The sequence below is a fragment of the Trichomonas vaginalis genome, chromosome V (genome assembly GCF_026262505.1).
Source record: "Trichomonas vaginalis G3 chromosome V, whole genome shotgun sequence".
Taxonomy (NCBI): domain Eukaryota; phylum Parabasalia; order Trichomonadida; family Trichomonadidae; genus Trichomonas; species Trichomonas vaginalis.
This window is the reverse complement of record NC_067207.1, coordinates 2,987,729-3,009,151: the sequence shown is the minus strand read 5'-3', so window position 1 is coordinate 3,009,151 and position 21,423 is coordinate 2,987,729. Positions and strand designations below refer to the sequence as shown.

General features: G+C 32.7%; 11 protein-coding genes across 11 annotated transcripts; 3 read left to right on the top strand and 8 right to left on the bottom strand.

Moving 5' to 3' along the window:
* Window positions 1–1,378: 1,378 nt before the first annotated feature.
* On the top strand, window positions 1,379–2,772 carry TVAGG3_0269540 (protection from non-homologous end joining at telomere; the record flags this gene model as incomplete). The annotated part of the gene is made up of 1 exon (XM_001321992.1): window positions 1,471–2,616. The coding sequence occupies one exon, from the start codon at window positions 1,471–1,473 to the stop codon at window positions 2,614–2,616; it is 1,146 nt and encodes a 381-aa protein (XP_001322027.1).
* Window positions 2,773–3,013: 241 nt separating this feature from the next.
* Window positions 3,014–6,236, bottom strand: TVAGG3_0269530 (A-type inclusion protein-related family; the record flags this gene model as incomplete). Its single annotated transcript, XM_001321991.1, has 1 exon — window positions 3,087–6,236. One exon carries the CDS (start codon window positions 6,234–6,236, stop codon window positions 3,087–3,089), a length of 3,150 nt encoding a protein of 1,049 aa, XP_001322026.1.
* Window positions 6,237–8,286: 2,050 nt separating this feature from the next.
* Window positions 8,287–8,740, bottom strand: TVAGG3_0269520 (histone H3/CENP-A; the record flags this gene model as incomplete). Its single annotated transcript, XM_001321990.2, has 1 exon — window positions 8,311–8,727. One exon carries the CDS (start codon window positions 8,725–8,727, stop codon window positions 8,311–8,313), a length of 417 nt encoding a protein of 138 aa, XP_001322025.1.
* Window positions 8,741–8,903: 163 nt separating this feature from the next.
* On the top strand, window positions 8,904–9,311 carry TVAGG3_0269510 (histone H4-2; the record flags this gene model as incomplete). The annotated part of the gene is made up of 1 exon (XM_001321989.2): window positions 8,922–9,227. The coding sequence occupies one exon, from the start codon at window positions 8,922–8,924 to the stop codon at window positions 9,225–9,227; it is 306 nt and encodes a 101-aa protein (XP_001322024.1).
* A 476-nt stretch (window positions 9,312–9,787) lies between these two features.
* On the bottom strand, window positions 9,788–10,713 carry TVAGG3_0269500 (profilin (actin-binding protein) family; the record flags this gene model as incomplete). Its single annotated transcript, XM_001321988.2, has 1 exon — window positions 9,788–10,159. One exon carries the CDS (start codon window positions 10,157–10,159, stop codon window positions 9,788–9,790), a length of 372 nt encoding a protein of 123 aa, XP_001322023.1.
* A 401-nt stretch (window positions 10,714–11,114) lies between these two features.
* TVAGG3_0269490 (centrosomal protein of 78 kDa family) lies at window positions 11,115–12,335 on the bottom strand (the record flags this gene model as incomplete). Its single annotated transcript, XM_001321987.1, has 1 exon — window positions 11,115–12,335. One exon carries the CDS (start codon window positions 12,333–12,335, stop codon window positions 11,115–11,117), a length of 1,221 nt encoding a protein of 406 aa, XP_001322022.1.
* A 164-nt stretch (window positions 12,336–12,499) lies between these two features.
* TVAGG3_0269480 (uncharacterized protein) lies at window positions 12,500–14,390 on the bottom strand (the record flags this gene model as incomplete). Its single annotated transcript, XM_001321986.1, has 1 exon — window positions 12,504–14,390. One exon carries the CDS (start codon window positions 14,388–14,390, stop codon window positions 12,504–12,506), a length of 1,887 nt encoding a protein of 628 aa, XP_001322021.1.
* A 568-nt stretch (window positions 14,391–14,958) lies between these two features.
* On the top strand, window positions 14,959–16,452 carry TVAGG3_0269470 (sperm-tail PG-rich domain-containing protein; the record flags this gene model as incomplete). Its single annotated transcript, XM_001321985.2, has 1 exon — window positions 14,980–16,398. The coding sequence occupies one exon, from the start codon at window positions 14,980–14,982 to the stop codon at window positions 16,396–16,398; it is 1,419 nt and encodes a 472-aa protein (XP_001322020.1).
* A 359-nt stretch (window positions 16,453–16,811) lies between these two features.
* Window positions 16,812–17,380, bottom strand: TVAGG3_0269460 (peptidyl-prolyl cis-trans isomerase protein; the record flags this gene model as incomplete). The annotated part of the gene is made up of 1 exon (XM_001321984.2): window positions 16,851–17,369. One exon carries the CDS (start codon window positions 17,367–17,369, stop codon window positions 16,851–16,853), a length of 519 nt encoding a protein of 172 aa, XP_001322019.1.
* A 506-nt stretch (window positions 17,381–17,886) lies between these two features.
* On the bottom strand, window positions 17,887–19,400 carry TVAGG3_0269450 (uncharacterized protein; the record flags this gene model as incomplete). The annotated part of the gene is made up of 1 exon (XM_001321983.1): window positions 17,910–19,307. One exon carries the CDS (start codon window positions 19,305–19,307, stop codon window positions 17,910–17,912), a length of 1,398 nt encoding a protein of 465 aa, XP_001322018.1.
* A 303-nt stretch (window positions 19,401–19,703) lies between these two features.
* TVAGG3_0269440 (protein kinase protein) lies at window positions 19,704–21,149 on the bottom strand (the record flags this gene model as incomplete). Its single annotated transcript, XM_001321982.1, has 1 exon — window positions 19,743–21,149. The coding sequence occupies one exon, from the start codon at window positions 21,147–21,149 to the stop codon at window positions 19,743–19,745; it is 1,407 nt and encodes a 468-aa protein (XP_001322017.1).
* Window positions 21,150–21,423: the final 274 nt, after the last annotated feature.

Genomic DNA, 21,423 nt, shown 5'->3' with positions numbered 1-21,423 from the left:
GAGTGCTTCATTATAATTTTAGAAGTTTCATAATGAATTAAATCTTACAAATGATTTTATTTAATTATTTTGAATAGCATGCATATGCATTATCATAATATACTCATTCTTTCATAAGCTAGGCCGATATAGATCGCTTAGCTGGTGCAGGATCGTTTATAACCCCACGAGTTATGCATTGCACATGAATTACGGCTAAAATGGTTTTGTTATCCATTATTTAATACCATTCTGAATCGATTCTTTCTGATTATAAAATTTTGAAAAAAAGTATTTTTGTGATGAAATGAACTATATTTCATTAAAAATTGTCACTTTTTATATAAATAATCAATTATCAATACGGATGTTTTGGAATAATCTATCAGCTCTCACAGAAATATAGTCATATTTCTGATGCAATAAGTCTTGAATCACCTGATCAGCAAAGAAATCATCCTGAAGTTAATATTAATTCTGTCTTAATTTGGAACGAACGAATGGTTTATCATTCAAATATATATGAAACACCAGTGAAAAGAAACTTAACCATTACTTTTTTGAAAAATTCTTTTCGTATTAATTCAATAAGAATTAAAACTTTTCACGGTTTTAGATTTCCACTTAAATATTTCTTTTGGGGAAGAAATCAAAATGGAGATTATCTTCTTCATCATGAAACCTCAATAATATGTGAAATTAACTCAAATGGAGCGTGTGCTAAAGACACTGAATATTTATTCGAAATTAGAAGAGAGAAACGATCTCTATTAAGTGCCGTGATTATTGGAAATGATGGAAAAGATTCATATGGAACATATTGTAATTCATTAGGAGCCATAGAATTCTATGTTGATACCAATTCTCTCATTAAAAATCGAACTGAATTTATAACTTATAATTTGATACTATTTGTGATAATTCAATATTGATTTTATGAACTACATATTCATAGAAGAATGGCTTTTCGGTTTTATTTTTCTTAAGATCTTGAGATCTTCTTAAGCAATTAAGACCATTTTTTATATCAGAAGGAGTATCTTCTCTTATCTTGGCAGGAAGAAAAAATGAAAAAAAGAAATAATCTAAATCACTTTTATATGGAGCAGACATGAAATAAGTATAGTAAAATCGAGCAAATAATACTGTCATAAGAATAAATTTGTCATCTCCATATAATAATGATCGGAAAAGACCATTAATTTGAAATTAGTAATTAAAATTTAGTAAAAATTCTCTTTCCTCTTCAAATGAAGTTTAGAAACGCATTAATATAATGCATATATTATTTACAGAAATAATCGCATCCAAATATAAATTTCTAACATTCAAAATATCATACAAATGATTTTCTTTCATTGTCTCTCTTGAAAAGTAGACCCCTATTGCCATTTGAATACTAATAATTAACTCGAAATAGATATTAGATATGAATTTAATTTACATTTTCGATTTTTTCAATAATTTACAAAAAAGTGCCCGTTTAAATTAATGACTTCTAAAAAAAATAAGAAAGAAAAGAAAGAGAAAGTATACAAACCACCACCAGAAGAGTTTAGTGTTCCGGGAACAGCGTTTACTGTTGATTGGCACGCACATACATTACCAGAATATATTCATTCTTTCTTAAGCCATGCTCATACAGATCACTTGGCAGGTGCAGGATCATTCAGAAGTCCACGTGTTATGCATTGCACACCAATTACAGCCAAAATGGTTTTGCTAAAATATCCAAAATTAAATGGCTGTATAGAAACTCATGAAATCGGTAGTACAATTGAAATTGATGGCACAAAAATTACATTTCTAGCAGCAAATCATACACCTGGCAGCGCGATGTTTTTCTTCGAATTGCCAAATGGGAAAAAGATCCTTCATACAGGAGACTTCCGAGCAGAACCAGAAGTTGTTGAGGTTGCTCGAAATTACGGCCCGGTTGATCGATTGTATATGGATTGTACATACGCATGCTCAAAATTACAATTTGTTTCCCGAAAAGACTGCGTAAGTTTCATTATTGAGAAAGTAAAAGAAGCAATGAATAATAATTCATTAGTTGTAATCGGTACATACACAATTGGAAAGGAAGAATTAGTTATTGAAGCTGCAAACGCAACTTGCCAGAAGATATATGCTCCAAAAGCTCGTTTTGAAACATTGCAAGGCCTTATCAACAGTGGATTTGCAAAACCAGAGCTTTTTTCAGAAGATCCTTACTTAACAAGAATTCATCTGCTCCCAATTCAAGAATGCGGTAAAGAAAAGGTATCATTGTATGCAGCTTCGATGGGATTTGACTCTGTTACTGCTATTAGACCATCAGGATGGAACGGAAGGCCATTTTGGCGCTGTCCAACATTTGATATCTACAATGAGATCAAAGTTACCAGTTACGATGTACCATATAGTGACCATTCATCACCAATGGAACTGACTGAGTTCGTAAAAGCTGTAAAACCAGCGAAAGTCATCCCTACAACAACAAAAAACAAAAAAGAGATCGAAAAGATACAAAACTCGTTCCTTCCTTACATGGATAAGGCCAAGGTGAAGGGATTCATTGAATATTATATGTCTCCTCCTCGTCCAAAACTTCCAAAAAAAGATCAACCTGGAATCTCATTGGATATTCCATAGTTGTGATTGTAGTCATTTATGTTCTACTGTATATTGTATAAATATACACTAGAAACCTTTTTGTTTCGTATTCAAGAAAATATTTTATTTTATATTCTTCTTGAATGCTAGAAAAGTTAGATATCGTTGAAATATTATGTTCATATTTGTTTTTGTATGCTTGTTTTTATAAAAATTTGCAAATTTTATATAAATTTTCTTTAAATTGAACATTATAATGGTTTTTGTTATGAAACTATACAATATTTTTACATAATTCTTCTATTTATTCTGAGAGTTCTTTTGTTTTGTTTAAAAACTAATTTGAGTAAATTTCAAATTTCATATTATATCAATATCATTTGTTGCTCGATTATTATCATTATTTTGCTTCAATATGTAGAAAAAGAGATATAAATATCAAAATAATACAATTTTATAAACAAATACAACAAATTCACATTGAAAACATGATAAAATTCATCAATGTTTTATACTTGAAGGTTTTCTTGTCTTGCCTTCTTCATCTTCTCTGCAATTTCGCGTGATTCTTTTTCTTTCTTCATAACTCCTTCAATGAATTCGATAAAGCGGAATTCTTGAGCTGAAAGTTTTGATTTAAGTATAGCTTTATCTGCAGTGATACCTTGTCCGATTCTTCCAATTTCTCTTCTTAAATCTTTTTCGATTTTGATTTGTTCCTTAAGATTTGATATTTCTGTTTCGAGATCTTGAATTTGTTTCTGAGATTCATCTCTCTCTTTAACATTCTTCTCTGTTAATTGGATGACAGTCTTCTTCAGCTCGTTGATTGCTTTGTTCTTCTTATCAACATCGCTCTTATGAACATCTTCTTCCATTCTTAGATGCTCTTTGAGATCATCTATTTGTTGCTTCATCATTTCCAGCAAACTCTGTTTTTCTTGTTCTCCTTTGAGTTTTGCAATGAAAATTGCTGCTTCCAAGCAATCAGTTCCATCATATCCAACGCTGCGTGCTTTAGTAAGTAGAGTTTCAATATTATGCCTGTCTTCTTCTGATTGATTAACAAGAGATTTGATGCTTTGTAAAACAGCATTTGCTTTTGCATCACTAAGAGGAATTTCAATCTTTGAAGGTGTGATTGAAGATGAGAGTGAGATAATAACATCCTTGATGAACTCCTTAGCTAATTCATAATCATCTATAAGCTTTTGAACTGACTGAACAATGGATTGACCTGCTAAAGCTCCGGTCATCTTTGCAATCTGATCAGCTTCTTGCCATAAAATCTTCACGGCTCTCACAGCATCATCAGTATTTAGCATTTTTTCTATTTGAGCAATACTTGAAAGTTTATGAGCAATTTCTGTTGCTCTATTCAAAGCATCGTCATCTCGTGGGTCGATGTTAATTAAACTGCAAATGCTTCTGAGCAAACTTGAAGCCTTCTTCATATCATTCACTTCATTTAATGCATCTTTAATGTTTCCTGCTGAAAGTGCAGATAAAATTGAAGATAAATCAGCTGCTGCATTAGAAAGATGAGACATTTGTGCTTGTAATTGCTTGTTTGCGGAATTTGTTTTCAACAGTTTGTCATTTGCATCTTCAACTGCTTGAGTAAGATTGGATGCGTCGTTTCTCATTGTGTTGAGTTGATTTGAAAGTTGTTCAATTTGTTCATTCAATCTATCATTTGTCTTCTTTTGTTTTCTCAATTCATTTGATAAGTCTTCATTTTGCTGTGTCATCTTTGCAAGTGTTCCTTGTAATTTCTGTGATTCATTCTTATCGACTTCTTTATCAAGAAGCATTGTTGCCATTGATGATTTCGCTTCTTCAATCTTCTTATTCTTCTCGTTAATTTCTTCTTCGAGTTCTTCAACTCTCCACTTGGTTTCATTGAATTCTTTTTGTGTATCGGCGAGAGTCTTTTGAAGATTTTCATTGATCTGTGTCTTTTGTTGGAGATTCTTCTTAAGTTGTTCAAGTTCATCTTGTAACTTAGCATTTTTATCTGTTATTGATGAAATCTGCTGCTTGGAATCGTTCTTTAATTGTGTTAATTGGTTATTTGTGTTTTCTAAATTGGAAGAAAGTTCTTTGATTTTATCTTTCTGGTCTGAAATAACAATTTCTTGATCATTTAAGTTCTTCTGAAGCTTATCAGATTTCTGCTTTTCTTCTTTGATATTATCTTCGAGTTGTTGCTTTAGATCATCGCCATTTGACTTAGTTTGTTCTAACTCTTGAGATTTTTGGTTAAGTTTTTGAGATAAGTTGTTATTCTCTTCTGTCTTTTTATCTAATTTGTTCTGTAAATCATTGATTTTCTCTTTTTGTTCGTTGCCTTCTTGTGTTAAGTTCTTCAGTTTAGTTGAAAGATCACGATTGGTATTTGTTTGATTATTAAGTTTTTCAGTTGTTTCATTACATTCTTTGGTTTTTTCGTCTAAATGATGTGTGAGATCTTCATTTTGTGATTTCTGTTGTTCAAGATCTTTTGTAAGAGATTTGTTCTTATTATTTAACTGCTTCAATTGGCTTTCCAATTCTGCAATTGAAGATTTATGTTCATCATTTTCATGCTGTTGATCATTGAGTTGTTCTTGTAATTTCTTTGATTGTTTTTGAGACTTTAATAATTCTTTCTTGATTTTGTTGAGTTCATCATCCAAAGAAGTATTGTTTTTAATAAGATCTTTATTTCCTTGAATTTGTTCTTGAAGATCTTCATTTAATTGATCATGCTCTCGTTTCATTTGATCAATGACTGATAATGCTTTCATGTTTTTAGATTTCAAATCTTTAATTTCTTTAACCCTAGCTGAAAGCTTATTTGCTAAACTTTCGTTCTCATTGACTTGATTTTGAAGCTCCTTCTGAAGTCTTGGAACATGAGAGTCGTATTTCTTTTGAATTGATTCGTATTTTGCATTTTCAGCAAAGTATTGACTTTGCATGTCTTCGATCTGTTGCTTTAGTGTATAAATTGTATCGCGTGATGATTGTGATGCTTTTGCGAGCATTTTATGAAATTCTGTTTTAAGATTTTGAATCTGAGCTGCAGCATTTGCAGAATCTTTCTGCATTTCACCTACTTTTTGGCTTAATTGAGTAATATCGATTTCAGCATAAATATGATTAGAGTCGTCTTCTATCAAATCATGGAAGAGTACAAGTCGGCGAGTCTTCTTCAATTCCTTAATTGTAGCCTCATATTCGGCATTTGCTTGGCGAAGTGAAGATACTTCTTCTTGTAGTTCGTTAATTTGTGTAATTAAAGTCTGAATGTGTCTCATTCTAGACAAAGCACCAGAATTTTGTGCATCTGAGACAGATAGTATGCGATTTCCTAAGACTTTGATCATTTCGCCATATTCTTCGCGATAAACGTTTTCATAAGCTTGAAGTTTTTCCATTATTTTGGAAATAAATAGTTCACGATCATCTGTTATTATCTGATAAAACAATTCTTCCAATCTTTTTGTAATAAATTGACCTGATGTTTGACTAGAAAGCATTTGCCTTACAATCTTATCGGATGCAACTGCCTGTAATACCTTTTCAAGAGTTGCAATGAAATCTTTTCCACGTTTAGAATATATTCGAGCTATTACTTCTGATGATCTGGATGATTCTTCCGTGGAAATGCTCATTAAGAATTTTTACTGTACGTTAACAAAAAGTGACATTGGATTTCAGCAATTCTAGAATTCTACCTAAATTAAAAAGATTTTATCAATTCTTCGATTGTGAATAGAAAAGCTGTTGCCATAATTAAGGATGTCAATTTGGAAGAAAAGTGAGAAAATTCCTAAAATGCTAAAAATGAATTTTCCAAACGTACTTTTTTATCTCATTTTTTTGATTTTGAAAAAAATTTGGAGAGAAGAACTCTTCGTTTTTGAATTTTGTCACGATGGTTTTAAAGTATATTAGACACATGTATTGATATTACTATTTTTGTATATTTTGAGAGAAAATCCCTAAAAAGTGAGAAAATCTGAGACGGTTTGAGAAAATATATAAACTATTGAAAATTTGAATTAAACTTCTAATTTGGAAAAAAGAAATTTGGAAAGAAGAAAATTCAAAAATCGAGATTTAGACTCAGTATCAAATGGAGAACAAAATGTTTCTTCATATGAAGGAAAAAAATTTTCTTGTGAAGAAATAGAGTTTTTAAAATTTTATTGTATGTAATAAAATAAACAAATATTAAAATTATTTTTTGATAACAAGAAAATTCCCAACAGAAAATATTTGAGACAAAGAAAAAAAGAAAATTGAAAAATATTACTCTCCTTTACATTTCTTGAGATTTTCAATTTATTTTTATAAAATTGACAATTTTATACGTTTAGATGAAAATAAGTGATTTTGCTTGAAATAAAAATTATTGTTTGTTTACAGCTATCAAATAGATTTTTGCAATTTTGATTAAAATTTGTTAATCAAATTAATAATTTTTTTCTAAATATCTTAAATATCTGGATCACTCACTGATACGATGAATTAAACGATAAAAATAATACAAACTCAACTAAGTTTCCTGTCTTTCAACCAAAAAATATTATGCAATTTAAATTAAATTGTTTATTCAAAGATAAAACAAAGATAAAGTAATTATAATTATCATATACTTTATGAATAACTCTCTCATTGGATAAGATTTTCGTACAAATATTTTTATTAATATCGATAAGAATATGTTTACCTACTATCACCATATGTCGATAAACGAGAGTAGAGTGATTTTTATCATCGAAACTTTTTAAAAGCTGCAAGCTGGAAGTAAAAATCTTGTTTTTTTTTCTGAGTTAGTTGTAGAACTATTGATTCCCGAGTTATCATTGTGATGTAGAAGGATGTCAATGTACTGACTGAAGGATATGAAGTGAATTGAATTTCATTGAATTTCAATTTGATCAAATTTGTTGAAATTATATGAATGTGTCAACATCTGTATCACTCTCCTTCACTTCTTCCCTATTTTTTCGAGAACGAAGCTAGCTCAGCTTTCGCTGAGCGAATTGACACTTTTGATGCCCTAAACGTACATACTCTCAAATTTATCGAAAAAAATAATACTACCTAAACTCGTATATTCTTATTTTAAATATGATATTATCCTTAGATTCCACACTAGAATATATTTAAATCAACTTTTAAAAAAGTTCGAATCCTGCGCGTCTCACTTTTTAAATTTTCCAAATGGAAAATTATATTCTCCTAAAACGAAAACAATTTTCCGAATTGACATCCTTACCATAATATTATTTCAAGAAAGTAGGTTTTAGATTTTGGTTGATAGGAGAGAAGTTCCCCAAATGAATAGGAAGTCTTTATATTTGACAAAGGAAATAAAACAACACATCAGTGTCTAAGTTGCTAGGTTAAATATTGATAGGAATTTGCTTCCAAGAATTAATTCTATCTTATTTTATACGTCTTAGCGAATTGCAGTCACTAGTTGTTGCAAGATAATTTCTTGCAGTTTGACAACAGCCTGTGTAATTAAATACAATGGAGCAAATAGGATTACAATTTACCCATTGAGCCATTTTCAGAGCTTTAATCAAAAGTTTGCCTTAATTAATTTACTTGAATCCTACTCCTTAATCTTTGTCACATTCATATCTAGAGATGAAATTGGTATATCTTCTCGAGCTAAATGGTTTTTATTGTATATTAAATAGAAAATAATTTAAAATAAATAACAATATCTATTTAGTTACGCTCTCCGCGGATACGCTGAGCAAGTTGAACATCACGTTCCATGATTGTAACTCTGTTAGCATGGATGGCGCAAAGGTTTGTGTCTTCGAAGAGGCCGACGAGGTAAGCTTCAGAAGCTTCCTGAAGGGCAGCGATAGCGGAGGACTGGAAACGAAGATCACCACGGAAGCCAGAAGCGATTTCTCTGACGAGACGCTGGAATGGGAGCTTACGGATAAGGAGATCTGTGCTCTTCTGGTACTTACGGATTTCACGAAGAGCGACTGTACCTGGGCGGAAACGGTGTTGCTTCTTGGCACCCTGGGAGTCAATTGTTGGTGTTGACTTGCGGGCGGCCTTGGCACCGAGGGATTTACGTGGGGTCTTGCCACCTGTTGACTTTCTAGCTGTCTGCTTTGTACGAGCCATTATCAAGAATAATGAAAAACGGTTGCCCGCCATTTTTCCTTTAAAAATCAGTATTCAAAATATTTTGTCATTTTGGCGCCCGATTATAATTGAATCTAACCGTTTTAGTTATTTCAAATTTATGGGACCCAAAATGGATGTCCGTTAAAATATGGCGGGCATTTTTGAAGGGAGGTATCAAATCATTATTTATAATGTCCGGCCGTGGTAAAGGTGGTAAGGGTCTTGGTAAGGGTGGTGCTAAACGCCATCGTAAAGTAATGCGTGAGAACATCCAGGGTATCACAAAGCCAGCTATCCGTCGTCTTGCTCGTCGTGGTGGTGTCAAGCGTATCTCTGGTGATATCTACGAAGAAGTTCGTGGCGTCCTTCGTCACTTCCTTGAAAACGTCATCCGTGATTCTGTTACATACACAGAACACGCTCGTCGTAAAACAGTTACAGCTATGGATGTTGTCTATGCTCTCAAGCGCCAGGGCAAGACACTCTACGGTTTCTAAGCTATAAATAAATATTGTTATTAATATTTTAATTTACTGATTTTTATGTTTTTCATTCAAATCTTCAATTTGATGAGAAATTATTACGGGTTCAAGTCATTAACGTCAATTTTATGAGGTTTTATAGCATATACTGATTAATTTCTTACTTCCTGGGGCTTCTTATGATACTTTTTCATTCGAAATTTTCCCAAAAAATTTTGAAATTTCATATTTTTATTGAAAATTTGATGATTTTCCTATCATTTTTTGAATTTTGTAAAAAATTTGGAAAAATTAAATAGAGTGAATTATTACTTTTTTGGGATATAAATCGGATTCAACTGCTTTTGAATTAAAATGGGCTAAATAAAATTATTGTTATAGAAATTAGTTAAAATCACAATGTTAAATCTGTCAAATCACGTGAGATGCTTGTATTTATAGCAAAAACCGTAAGGTTGACTAAAAAGGCATTTCACCTTATTAGATATGAAAAAGAAAATTGAACTAGAAATGAAATGTTTAAGAAAACAAAAAGGTTAGTGAAAGGATATCTTGAAACATGTTCAATATGGATCCTAACAGCCAGCATCTAATAAAATCTTGGCAACGTTAAAAACTTGATTCTTAGCCTCAATCTGTGGCTTTCCTCCACCACATACACTAATAACAACAACAGTATTGGTCTTCTTCATATAAACGTTCCACTCATCTTGCATGGCGTGTATGTAATTCTTTGAATATTCCAAAGGGAAAAGCTTTCTTTGATCAAAAGGAATTCCATGCTGGCGGGCAAGAGAGGGATCTTTCAGCATCTTCGACCAATGAATCATGTTTGTGGGTGTAGCAGAGAAGTTATTGGTTTTTGCACACAGTGCCCCTTCTACAGAGATAATAGCAGCTGCGTGCGTTTGCTTTGCGAGTAAATCTACATATGCATCCCAAGACATTTGAAAAAATGATTTTGAATTGAATACATTGAGATACTATTCAATTTTGAGATTTTGCAATCAAATTACCTTACAAACGGATAAATAAAAAAGTTCCTTTTTGCATGTTCTCATAAATAGTAATTTTAATGCCTCAGTTTTTATTTGGCCGTCGTAATCAGATTCAAACCTTTGAAATGCTATATCTTTAAAATAGAATAGTTCATCTAATACGTGGGTTCAAAAATTTTTTGAAACCTTATGAAAATTTTGAAATTCAATAAAATACGATGAATTGTATGATTACCACAATTTAGATTTGTAAATTACGACACCAACAAATACTAAAAATCAAATTTTCAGAAAAATTGGTAAGATTCAATAATGAATTTTTAGTTTTATTCAGAGATTCTAAGGTATTGGAACCAGTTTTAACCATTGAGTCACATATCTACACTAGTCAATGCATTTATTTCATTATATTCTTGAATCTATTTCGAAAATTCATATTTCGGTAATTATATAATCATTGGAATTGAATACCCAGGACCTAATAAAAATCTTAGAGGGAATTGTAATGACATAATTGTTTTGACGATCCTAGCGTTGATGTTACATTACAATTTCTTATCAGACAAAGAATTTTATTAACATATACCATTTATGATGCAAGATAAGCATAATTTGTAGCATTTAAGCTCACTTGATAAGCTTGTTTGAAAATTTCTCATCTTCTAACATAAAATTATATGGATAAACCCAAGACCTGAAATTGCAAACATATGCTAATGCAATCTATAGCAGACTACCCAATTTTTAAATAGCTTGAAATTGTTTGGATTAGATTAGCTGATTTTTATGATTCAATTTCGTTATACACAATGCAGAAGCAGTCAAAAAATTAGAATGTAAAACCAAATACTTAATAAATTTAAAATTTTTAACAAATAGGATATCATAAAACAACAATATATGGTTATTTTCGAGTCTTCCTTGTAACAGAAGCTGCACGTTTCTTTTTTAGCTTTGGAGAAGTTTTACGATGCTCCATATAATATTCTTTTGCTTGTCTATCGCGTTCTTCTTTTTCTTGTTGTTCCTGGAGCTTTAGAAGGGAGACTTGAAGAGCATGCAAATATATTGCAAATTCTTTGGCTCGTGGACCAACAACCTTTAAGTCTTTGGAAATCCAAACTTCGTTATCTGTGCCTTCTGGTTCAAAGTCTCCTAAAGCAAAGGTTGGAATTCTTAAATCTTCATCTTCTTGTTGAGGTTCGGGGAGTGGGATTTCTTCTGGTTCTATAAAAGATGCTTGCTTGCTTTTAGGCTTTGGTTCTCTATTTACAAAGTTTCTTTGATCATTATTTACTAAAAGTTCAACATGAGGAGCGTTTTTACGAATATTATGAGCCATTCTTTCGTCCATTTCTTGATTGTTTGATAAATCTACCAAGAGAATTGGAATATCACCGATAGACTCACCGATTTCAAATAGAGCTCTGGTGGAAAGATTGTTTCCGGCAAATGATAGTTCTGAAATACAATTTATTGTGTATTCTCCTGTTCCCCCACGAAGTGAAGCCATATAGTTTTCATTTCCTTGTTCAGAATGATGATAATTCAATATTGAAATAATAACAGGGAGAGAATCATCAGTCAAACCACAACGATTGCAGCCAAACGCGTAAATTCCTTTCTTCTTTGCAAGTCTTGCTACAACTTGAAATTCTCTATCATATAATGGAACATTATCGAAGTAAATCTTTTTCAATGTACCACATTCTTTCATTAAATCAACTAGTTCAACTAATTCCTCTGTCGTAAAGAATATCGATCTAAAGCATATTTCAGTTAGGGAAGTAGTTTTTGGAAAGATGTGCTTTAGAGCTAATTTCATACTTTTTATTGACTTTGAATTAGCTTTAAAGGCAGAATTTTGTAAAATAACTGGCTCTCCTCTTTGCTTTGGAGCTGAAGATTGATTTGCAGGAAATTCATTTGGATATACCATCTGATATGTATCTAATGAAATGATTAGGGATTCAATATTGCTTTTTCCGCATTTAACCAAGTCTGTTAATACTGTTTCGTAGTCTTTTGCAGGAATTTTCGAAATATCTATGAGTATTTGACCTTTTTGTCCTGTTGAGTACTTAAGGAGGTTATCTTTCTTTGGTTTAGCTTCCTTTTTACTCATAATGAAATGAATAAACGTCTTTTTTCTCAATGTAGACTATTGAATTTAAAATCTATCCGTTTCTAATTCAAATTAAGAATTGATTTCTATAATTTACACGGAATAATTTTTAACCAACTAAAAGATCAAGAAAAATACATTAATTATATAATAAACAAACACATCTTTTTACTCGACAAAGCCAAATGTTGGATAAATCGGAGATTTTTGCAAATCAATTTTTATTTTATTCTCTGAGTGAGTTCCTTTGAGAATAATATTCGCAGAGACAATAGACTTTGTAATGAGATCAGCCTCAGACGAATTAAAGCCTTCTTTAACTAATTCTGCGATGGATGTCTTAGTTTCTGTTAAAATCGCTGAAGCTCGGTATTTATGGTCATCCTGGGTCATACTGAGTGTGACACAGAATTCATCAAAGCTTGGAGCTGTTAAATGCTGAATGTTTTGAACAGGAGAAGCAATTTTTTCGTATAAACTTAATTCATCCATTGTTTCATTAGAAATATCATCAAAAAGATTTTCATTCAGCATGTACTTAAAGAAATGAACCAATCCTGCATAATAACTTGCCATTACGTTACAAATTTTAATATCAAGGCTTCTTTCCTTTTTATACTGCTCAATATCATTTCCTGTTACCTTCTTTTGCTTCTGTTTTCCTTTCTTTGCATTTTTCTGTTTGTGGCTATAAGTTTCGAACGCTTCGCAAATTCTTAATTGATCTTGAGCGGAAAAAGCATTTGCAAGTGTAAAACTCATCATGTAATATACAATATACAGCTCTTCTTTGGTGTAGATATGGCTATATAACCCGGATTTGTAGTTGAAATACAATAATTCAGAAGAAATCGCAATAGACCACAAAACAAAGGACTGCTCTATAATTTTTTGATATTCAATGAGCCCGCATTTCGGTCTATCTTGAGGAGAAACCGTACTTTCATAGATATCATAAAAAATTGCTTGAAAATTACTTAATGTTGATAGGTAGTTATTATAAATCATCGAATGCATGTCCTCAAATGGCATTAGTAGTGATTTGGCAAGCGGAATGAACATTGATAAGAAAATAAATGAAACATCTTCAAATTCATCAGATTGGCAGAAGCATTTTGCTAAACCATATGGTTTCAGGTCATTTTCTAAGAATGTTTTTGATGAAAGTCTTCCAAATAGTAGCAAATCATCGCTTTTTCCTAAAATAATTTGAGCAGCTAAAATTCTTGTAATAAAAAGATGTTCTGAAGATTCATTCCACTTAAATATATTATTCATAAGAGAATAAACACTGTCTGATATCGATATTTGCATAACGCGATGAATATCTGTAATAAAATCAATAACCTTTTGTAATTGTTTCTTGTGATCTAATCGTATTGAATCTACTAACTGATTTATTATCAAATCGAAACATGAAATAGGAATATCTCCTCTTGGTATCGTAATCGTTGGATTAAACTTAAAATTAAGTGGATCCTCTAATAATTTAATTAACTCTAGTTCAAAATCAACTAACATTTGTAAATCAGATGATAATTTGAGACTTCTATATTGAGATTCTAAATCTGAAAGTGGAATTTCTTGTAAACTTAATTTTTCAATATCATACTTTGTTATATATGATGGTGATATATCGTATTCGTTATTGATAATGTTTTCTGCTTTGATAATAGCACTAGTAATGCAATTTAAAATAAATTTCAGATTTTCGTCCGTGTTTTTAGCTTGGTCGAATATCCTAATGAAGTCGATCATGTTCCCTAAACAGTTTTTGCCATCTAATCGTTCAATTTGAAAATCAAATAATATTCTTTGAATTGTTGCGATTACTTCAAATGGTAGTCTTTTACAGGTAATAAATATATCATTAAAAGATAGATTTTGTGATATTTCTTTGCTACTTTCTGATGTTGTTTGCTGCTCTTTATTTTCTTCGATATTCTCTTGGGAATCAGCTTTATCTTCATTCTTATCATATATTATTTCTGATTTTATCATCGCCAAAACAGCATTTCGAAACTCATCCACATTGATTGATTTCCATTCATTCATTTTGATGAGTTCAGTGCTAATATTTTAACAAAATTGGCTAAGGCAACAAACTCATATCATTTATATCATTTCCTCAACTATTTAGATGAAATTTTATACGAAGATTCAAATATGAAAGGAATAACGAGATGGCTTATCTTAACTTTTGAAAAAATAGAGTTTCGTTTTATAATGATAGAGTTTGAAGTCATTAAATAAGATTTCCATCATATTTCCAAATAATATGCCATACCTTTCATAATTGTATTAAACAGATTATGCGCAGTTACATATACCATCAATACGTAATTCATATCAGATAATTCAATATTTTATTCGAATAAAGTAGGGATTAAGAATCACAACTATATTCATTGTGATATCTATACGAAAACATTTATAAGCACCTTTTTATGGTTTAACAAGAGTAAGATTTGTTTCCATCAATTTACAAAAACGTTTATTCTCACATTTTTATTAGAAAACTGATTCACTTAGAATATGAAATCATTATTTCAAGCATAAAAATATCAAATGTAATTAATTGTCACTTTTGTTGCTCAAAATCTCAATTAATAACCGCTAACGTGTTAATTTCCGCTCTGGAACAATGACTTGGGCACAAGTTAGCGAAAGGAAATTCGATAACGAAATCAAGAACACGCCCGAGAATGTTGGTCCTGGCCTCTACGATATTACTCCAGTTTTAGGAAATAAAAGGGCATTGAAAGCTCCATTTGGAGCAAAATCTGATCGTATACTCTTTGTTCCACCAAAAGATCAAGTTCCACCACCAGGCTCTTATAATGTAACATTACTTGATAACGATATAAAAATCACATCCGTTTTTCATTCCGGAACTAAAAGATCATTTTTTGATCCACAGAAAACTCCAGATCCAACTCTCTACTCAAACATTAATCAATGGGGTCAAGTCAAAGCTAAAAAACAGATTTACAAGCGAACAATGCCAAAAAATCGTCCAATGACAACATTTTTTGGACAAAAAGGAATAAAAGGATACACAACAAACAAAAACGGCGATTGGGTTCCCATCAAAGAACCAGAGAGCAAACCAGAAGATTTAGGACCTGGAACTTACGACCCAATTTATAAAGTTGACACTTCGATTAAAGTTTCATTGGATCAGCATGCAGGCCGTGACATTTTCCAAGCAAGAAGCTCACAACCAGGCCCAGGAGAATACAATCCTGATATAGTTAACAAAAGAAAGTTATTACCACAAATCGCAAGGACACTATCTCCTTCTCAACCACAATCAGATGTTGCTGAGTTCATCTCTCCAGCTCCTTGGGTTGACGAATCGTTAGTTGGTCGTCCAACTTCTCAATTCAGATCTGGCGATAAAAGAGATGTATTTCAAGTATCATCAAGTACTCCAGGCCCAGCAACATACTACAGAACATCCAAACTACCTCAGGAATACTACGATAACTCATGTTTCGGAGTTCGTGCCAAACGTAAGTTCCTTGACATTACTAGTGATACTCCAGGCCCAGGAACATACTCTATCCGCGATATACCATCGATGACTAACTCTGCAAAGATCCATTCCCGATTAAATCCAATCAAATCAAACTCAATGGAATTTCCAGGCCCAGGACAGTATAAAACAACCAAATCATTACTCGGAAATACAAACAGACCATCGTCTGTCTTTGCAAGTAAAGTTTCAAGAGTATCTGATCCATCAACTGAAGTTCCTGGCCCAGGAAGGTACACACCGCTCATCACTGACACTAGCAGACAAGTTCCTATCGCAATTTCGGAGAGAACTGGCGGAGAAACTTGGATTAATAGGACACAGATGGAAAATCCGGATCCGACCGCTTATCAAAGTATCCTTCCAACGTCCAATGGAAAGGGAGTTACCATTTCCAAACTGGATAGAGACACAAAAACAGCGGATAATACACCAGGACCTGGCCAGTATAATGTTCTTCATAAGACATTCATCAGGAAATCATTCAACAGTGCAGTTTCAAAGTTGGAAGATGATGAGATGTAATTTTATTAAAAATTTTATTATTTTTTGTTTTGTTTATAAAAAGTAAAGCTTCGGCAGTTTAAACTTATTTTTCATCGAGAAAATTCGAGAGTTTTTTCCTTGTAAAATGCTAATATTATAAAAAATATAAAAAAAATTCCAACAATTTGAGCTAGAACATCAAATTAATAAACTATTTTTAATATATTGTACCAATACATTAACATTCTTAACGTATGTAGGCAATTTTAAACGGTATCGCTAAGAATCAATATTTTGAATAAGATTTATTCAACGATGCGCGACCAATACTGTAAGAAATTGAAACCAGAGAATATCATAGTGAATCAAGAATAAGAAAAGACAAAAGATATCGGATCAGATATCTGATCTAAAAATGTAAAATAATAATGAAAAAAAGCGAAAAAGAAAAGTAAGTTAAATAATTAAACGGATGACTTTAAGTAAATTTCTTAAAGCTGGCCGCAATCTGTGATGACACACTTCTTGCTTGTCTTGCCCTGATCAGAGCCGCACTTTTCGAGGGCCTTGACAACATCCATACCCTCGACGACTTCGCCGAAAACGCAGTGCTTGCCATCGAGCCATGGGCATGGGACTGTTGTGATGAAGAACTGGGAGCCGTTTGTGTTTGGACCAGCGTTAGCCATGGAAAGAAGACCTGGTCTTGTGTGCTTGGCCTTGAAGTTCTCATCAGCGAACTTAGCGCCGTAGATGGATTCACCACCGCAGCCGTTGCCGAGTGTGAAGTCACCACCCTGGATCATGAACTGTGGGATGATACGGTGGAAAGCGCAGCCCTTGTAGTGGAGTGGCTTGCCAGACTTGCCTGTGCCCTTTTCACCTGTGCAAAGGCAGCGGAAGTTCTCGGCTGTCTTTGGAACAATGTCGGAGTAGAGTTCGAAAACAATACGGCCGGCTGGTTGGTTGTTGATTCCAATATCGAAGAAGACACGTGGGCGTGAAGACATTTTTCGAAAGTGCTAAAAGGTGACAAAAGTGAGCTCCCTTCATTTTGAAAGAAATGAACGTTTTGAATTTAAATTGAAAAGGTGTGACCAGATGTGAGATGGGGAAATTTTATACGCTTTTATTTAACCATTATTCAGGATGAAAATTATATGATAAGTGTCAAGATGAACTGGTCGACAGTTTTTTTTATAATTGTTTTATTATTTATCGTTTATTACATCCGCCCATTTTCATCAAAAACTCATAGGCTCGTTTAATTTTTTATACGCTCTTCTTTGAGGATTTTATTTCCGTGAGGTTTCCTAATTTTGATAACAGATTTTACATCAGTTGGATTGCTTGTTGAGATAAAATATTGCCCTAAAATGTCCCGGTTTTGAGCTTTATGGCCAAGAAAACGGGAAAATTTTTTGAATCGTATTCAATTGTTTTCAAAAATTGATCAAATCTAACTGATACTTGAATATTGTTAAGTAATTCATATGAACAGATCATCTCATTATAAAAATGTAAAGATTTTATATATTTTTTATACAATTTTATTCTTTATGATGCTCCCACATATGTTGGAGCAGATAAACAGGCGAAGTGCATTTCTGCTTGCAAAGTGCGCATTTAAATTTCAAGCCATCGAGATCTAATTCACCTCTTGCCTTGAATCCAATCTCAAGTTTCTCCAATTGGGCCCAGAACTCATCAGTAACACCACCAGTTGCTTCCTTCTTTATTGCTATCTTAGACATATCAATAGATTGCTGAGGAGAAGCTGGCGGAGACTTTGCCTGAACAGATTGAGCTTGTGGAGGCGGAGAAGCAACTTTTGGATGCTCCTGGCGCGGCTGCTCTGGCTGTTGTTGCTGCTGAGGTTTCTGTTGGTTTGGTTGGTTCTGTTGGGCTAAATTGGCAGCAAGAAGAGCAGGATTGATATGGAAAGCTGGCTGGGGGCTCTGAACAGGACCATTTGAAGGAGCTTGAGCAAACATTTGAGGACTGAGCGGTCCCATTGGGCTGCTTTGCATTCTGTTGATTGGTGGTGGCAAAGCGAATCCTTGTGGAGTAATTGGGGCTAAATTATGCGGTCCTTGGATAAATTGATTTGGCGGGGCCGGCATTGGACAGAATTGCGGCATTTGAGCTGGCATTGGTTGAAACTGTGGCATAGGATTGAATTGATGGTATACTTGTGGCTGTGGATTGAAGTTTGGAGCGTAATTTGGATACATATTCGGATTTTGCATTCTTGGGTTAAAGTTTGGCATCGGCTGCATAGGATTTGGCATCATTGGTTGCGGAATTCCTGGTGGTGGTGTTTCTTTAAGCTGTCCTTGCTGAAATGCACTATTTCCTTCTAAAAACAAGCAAAATAGGGCAGGATACAAACATACTGTCAAGTATGCAATCACTTTACTTGGGAATGGGTTGCCGCGCTTTGCATTATTTACGATATATTTATTATATTGCTCGAAATAGTCGTAAACTTGGTCAGTGCACTGTGATTTCATTTTAGACAAGAAAGTATTATATTGCTGCGAGCCTTTCGTGACGATGTAAGCGCTTAATTGTATAGAATTACGCGATAGAATTTGTTGTGTTTGCTCAGAAATGTCTAAAATGATAATTTTTGTCCTAGTTAAGCTGCAAAGAGAAGCTTTGACAGAAGGAGCTAAAGGATCTTTCATATCTATTATAGCACAAATTTCGCTAGATACAAATATCAAGTTATTACCGACAGAATCGTATGATATAACTAGTTTCTTGTCATTTAGAACAGGATTTAAGTAGGTATCGATAGTATTTGAATTACTTTTGAGACGAATGAACTTTAGTCTTTGATTTGGCGCTATTTCTATATCTTTTACTTCTTCTAATCCCCATTGCTCTTGAAATATCTCTTCAAGTCTTGGGTCTTGTAAAGAAAATTGTGTTGTTGAAGACATTTTTACAGTATGGAAATAATTCAGTATAATCCGACCAAATAAAAACTATCGTTTACATCTCACCAAATTTCAAAGAATATCGGCGTGGCGCGCCGATAGATGTTGTTTTGGAGTTAAATGTAGAGGAAATGAAAGACAAAGCAAACGAGAATTTAGATAGGACTTTACATTACCAAGTTTCTCATTATAGTGTGAATGCATGAAAACTTTTCGGCTACAAATTAAGATCAACAATGAAAAAACAAAGGATATGAGAATTACTACCCAATCATTGTGATAAGTTTTATAAATGATTTAATTCTTTTATCTTAATTTTCCCAAAATATTACCATTTGTGCATTATCTCATTTGAATGATTTTGATTTCAAGGATGATATTGAATAACAGAGTAAAAAAGAGGCAATATTAAGTTTTAAAATACAAACAAACAAATTTTTATTTTCCTTTTTTGTTTATCAATTCAGGAAGTCCGGCGAAGAAAGGCATGGCAAGTATTTGGCTTGCTGTTGGCCTTTCCTCTGGTTTCCAGCTGAAACATTTCAACAGGAAATCAACAAAGTTCTGGTCATTAAAAAGTTTCATTAAATCTCTCTTTTTCGGTATCAAAATTTCACCTTGTTGCTTTTCCTCTTCTTCTTCCTCTTCTTCTATCATTTCTTCTACTTCTTCCTCGTAATTATCTTCTTCTTCCTCTGTTTCTTTTTGTTCCAAATTCATTGGGATTTCTTCTTCTTTTATTACAATTGTTTCCTGTTTCTTTTTGGTATCTTCAACAGTCATGACAAGCAGATCAGGTTTCTCGCATGAAGAAGCAACTTGTGGAGGTGGTTCTCCTGATATTCTTCGGATTTCGAAGATAATTGATTTCGGATTTTTTCCTTGAATCAAAGGAGTGCCAAGAGCAATGTTTGCAAGTGTTAGAGCTGCATTCCAGATATCTATCTTGTCAGGATATGCTTTGTAAACGAGGATTTCTTCGGGAGTTCTTTCGATTAATCTTTTTGGAGATTTTTTGAACTTTTCGAAGAGATTACATGAACTAAAATCTGCTAATTTGAATGAGGCATGAATTAATGCTGGATCTACTAAGATATTTCTTGAATTTATTTTTCCATGATAAATTTTTTGAGAATGGCAATCATTAAGGGCAGCAAACAAACACTTTCCTACAGAACGTGCTAAATTTAATGAAGCAGCATCTGGTTTCGCTGATAAAATCGAATAAACGTTTCCTCCAAGAACTTCAAGGCACATTATTATATGATTTCTAAATATAAACGAAGAGTAAAGATGTACGATATTCTTTGAGTAACTTAATTTCTTTAAAGCTGGTAATTCAAAGGAAGATGAAGTGCTTGACATGATTTTCACAACAAAATTCCTTCGCATCTTATGATCATATGATAATGTTGTAATTGCATGATCACTCATACCAAGAATTTGCTTTATCTGGTATCTATATGATAAATGATCATCAATTTTAACTTTAAGATTGCCGTTATTATCATCAAACCCTCTATTGTGCGATAATCCTATATGTGGAATAACTTTTTGAGATAGTCTCCCTAGATAATAAATTTCTTTGAATCCAAAAATTTCAGTTAACTCATGAGAAGTTAAAAAGCATGAGTACTGTTGTATTACATCTTGAGGTGACATTGGTGCATTAGGAATTATAGCCGTTTGCCGTACAAGATCGTTTTGTTTTTGAAATCTTGCTGAATTTCTGAATCTTGGTGATGTTGGCTCCTTGATTTTAAATTTAGGTGGTTGAATTCTTACTGATGGTCTTGGTGTTCTCGATGTCATTGCCATCTTTGGCATGGTAACATCGATATACATCAATAAAAATGAATCAAAAGTATATTTGATATATAAATTTATATAAAGTAGGATGTTCTAATCAATATTTTTCTTTAGATTTGTGAATAATTCAGATTTAGTTCAAATATTTATAGGATCTATCTTAGCGAAGCATTTTCTTCATTTACACAATCAGTTTGACTATAGATCCCTCTTCCACATTATAGTCTCGTTGGAAGATATAGAAATTAAAAAACTCAAAGCAATGTTGAAGGTTCATCAATGAAACATAGCCAATCCAATTAGTCAAACA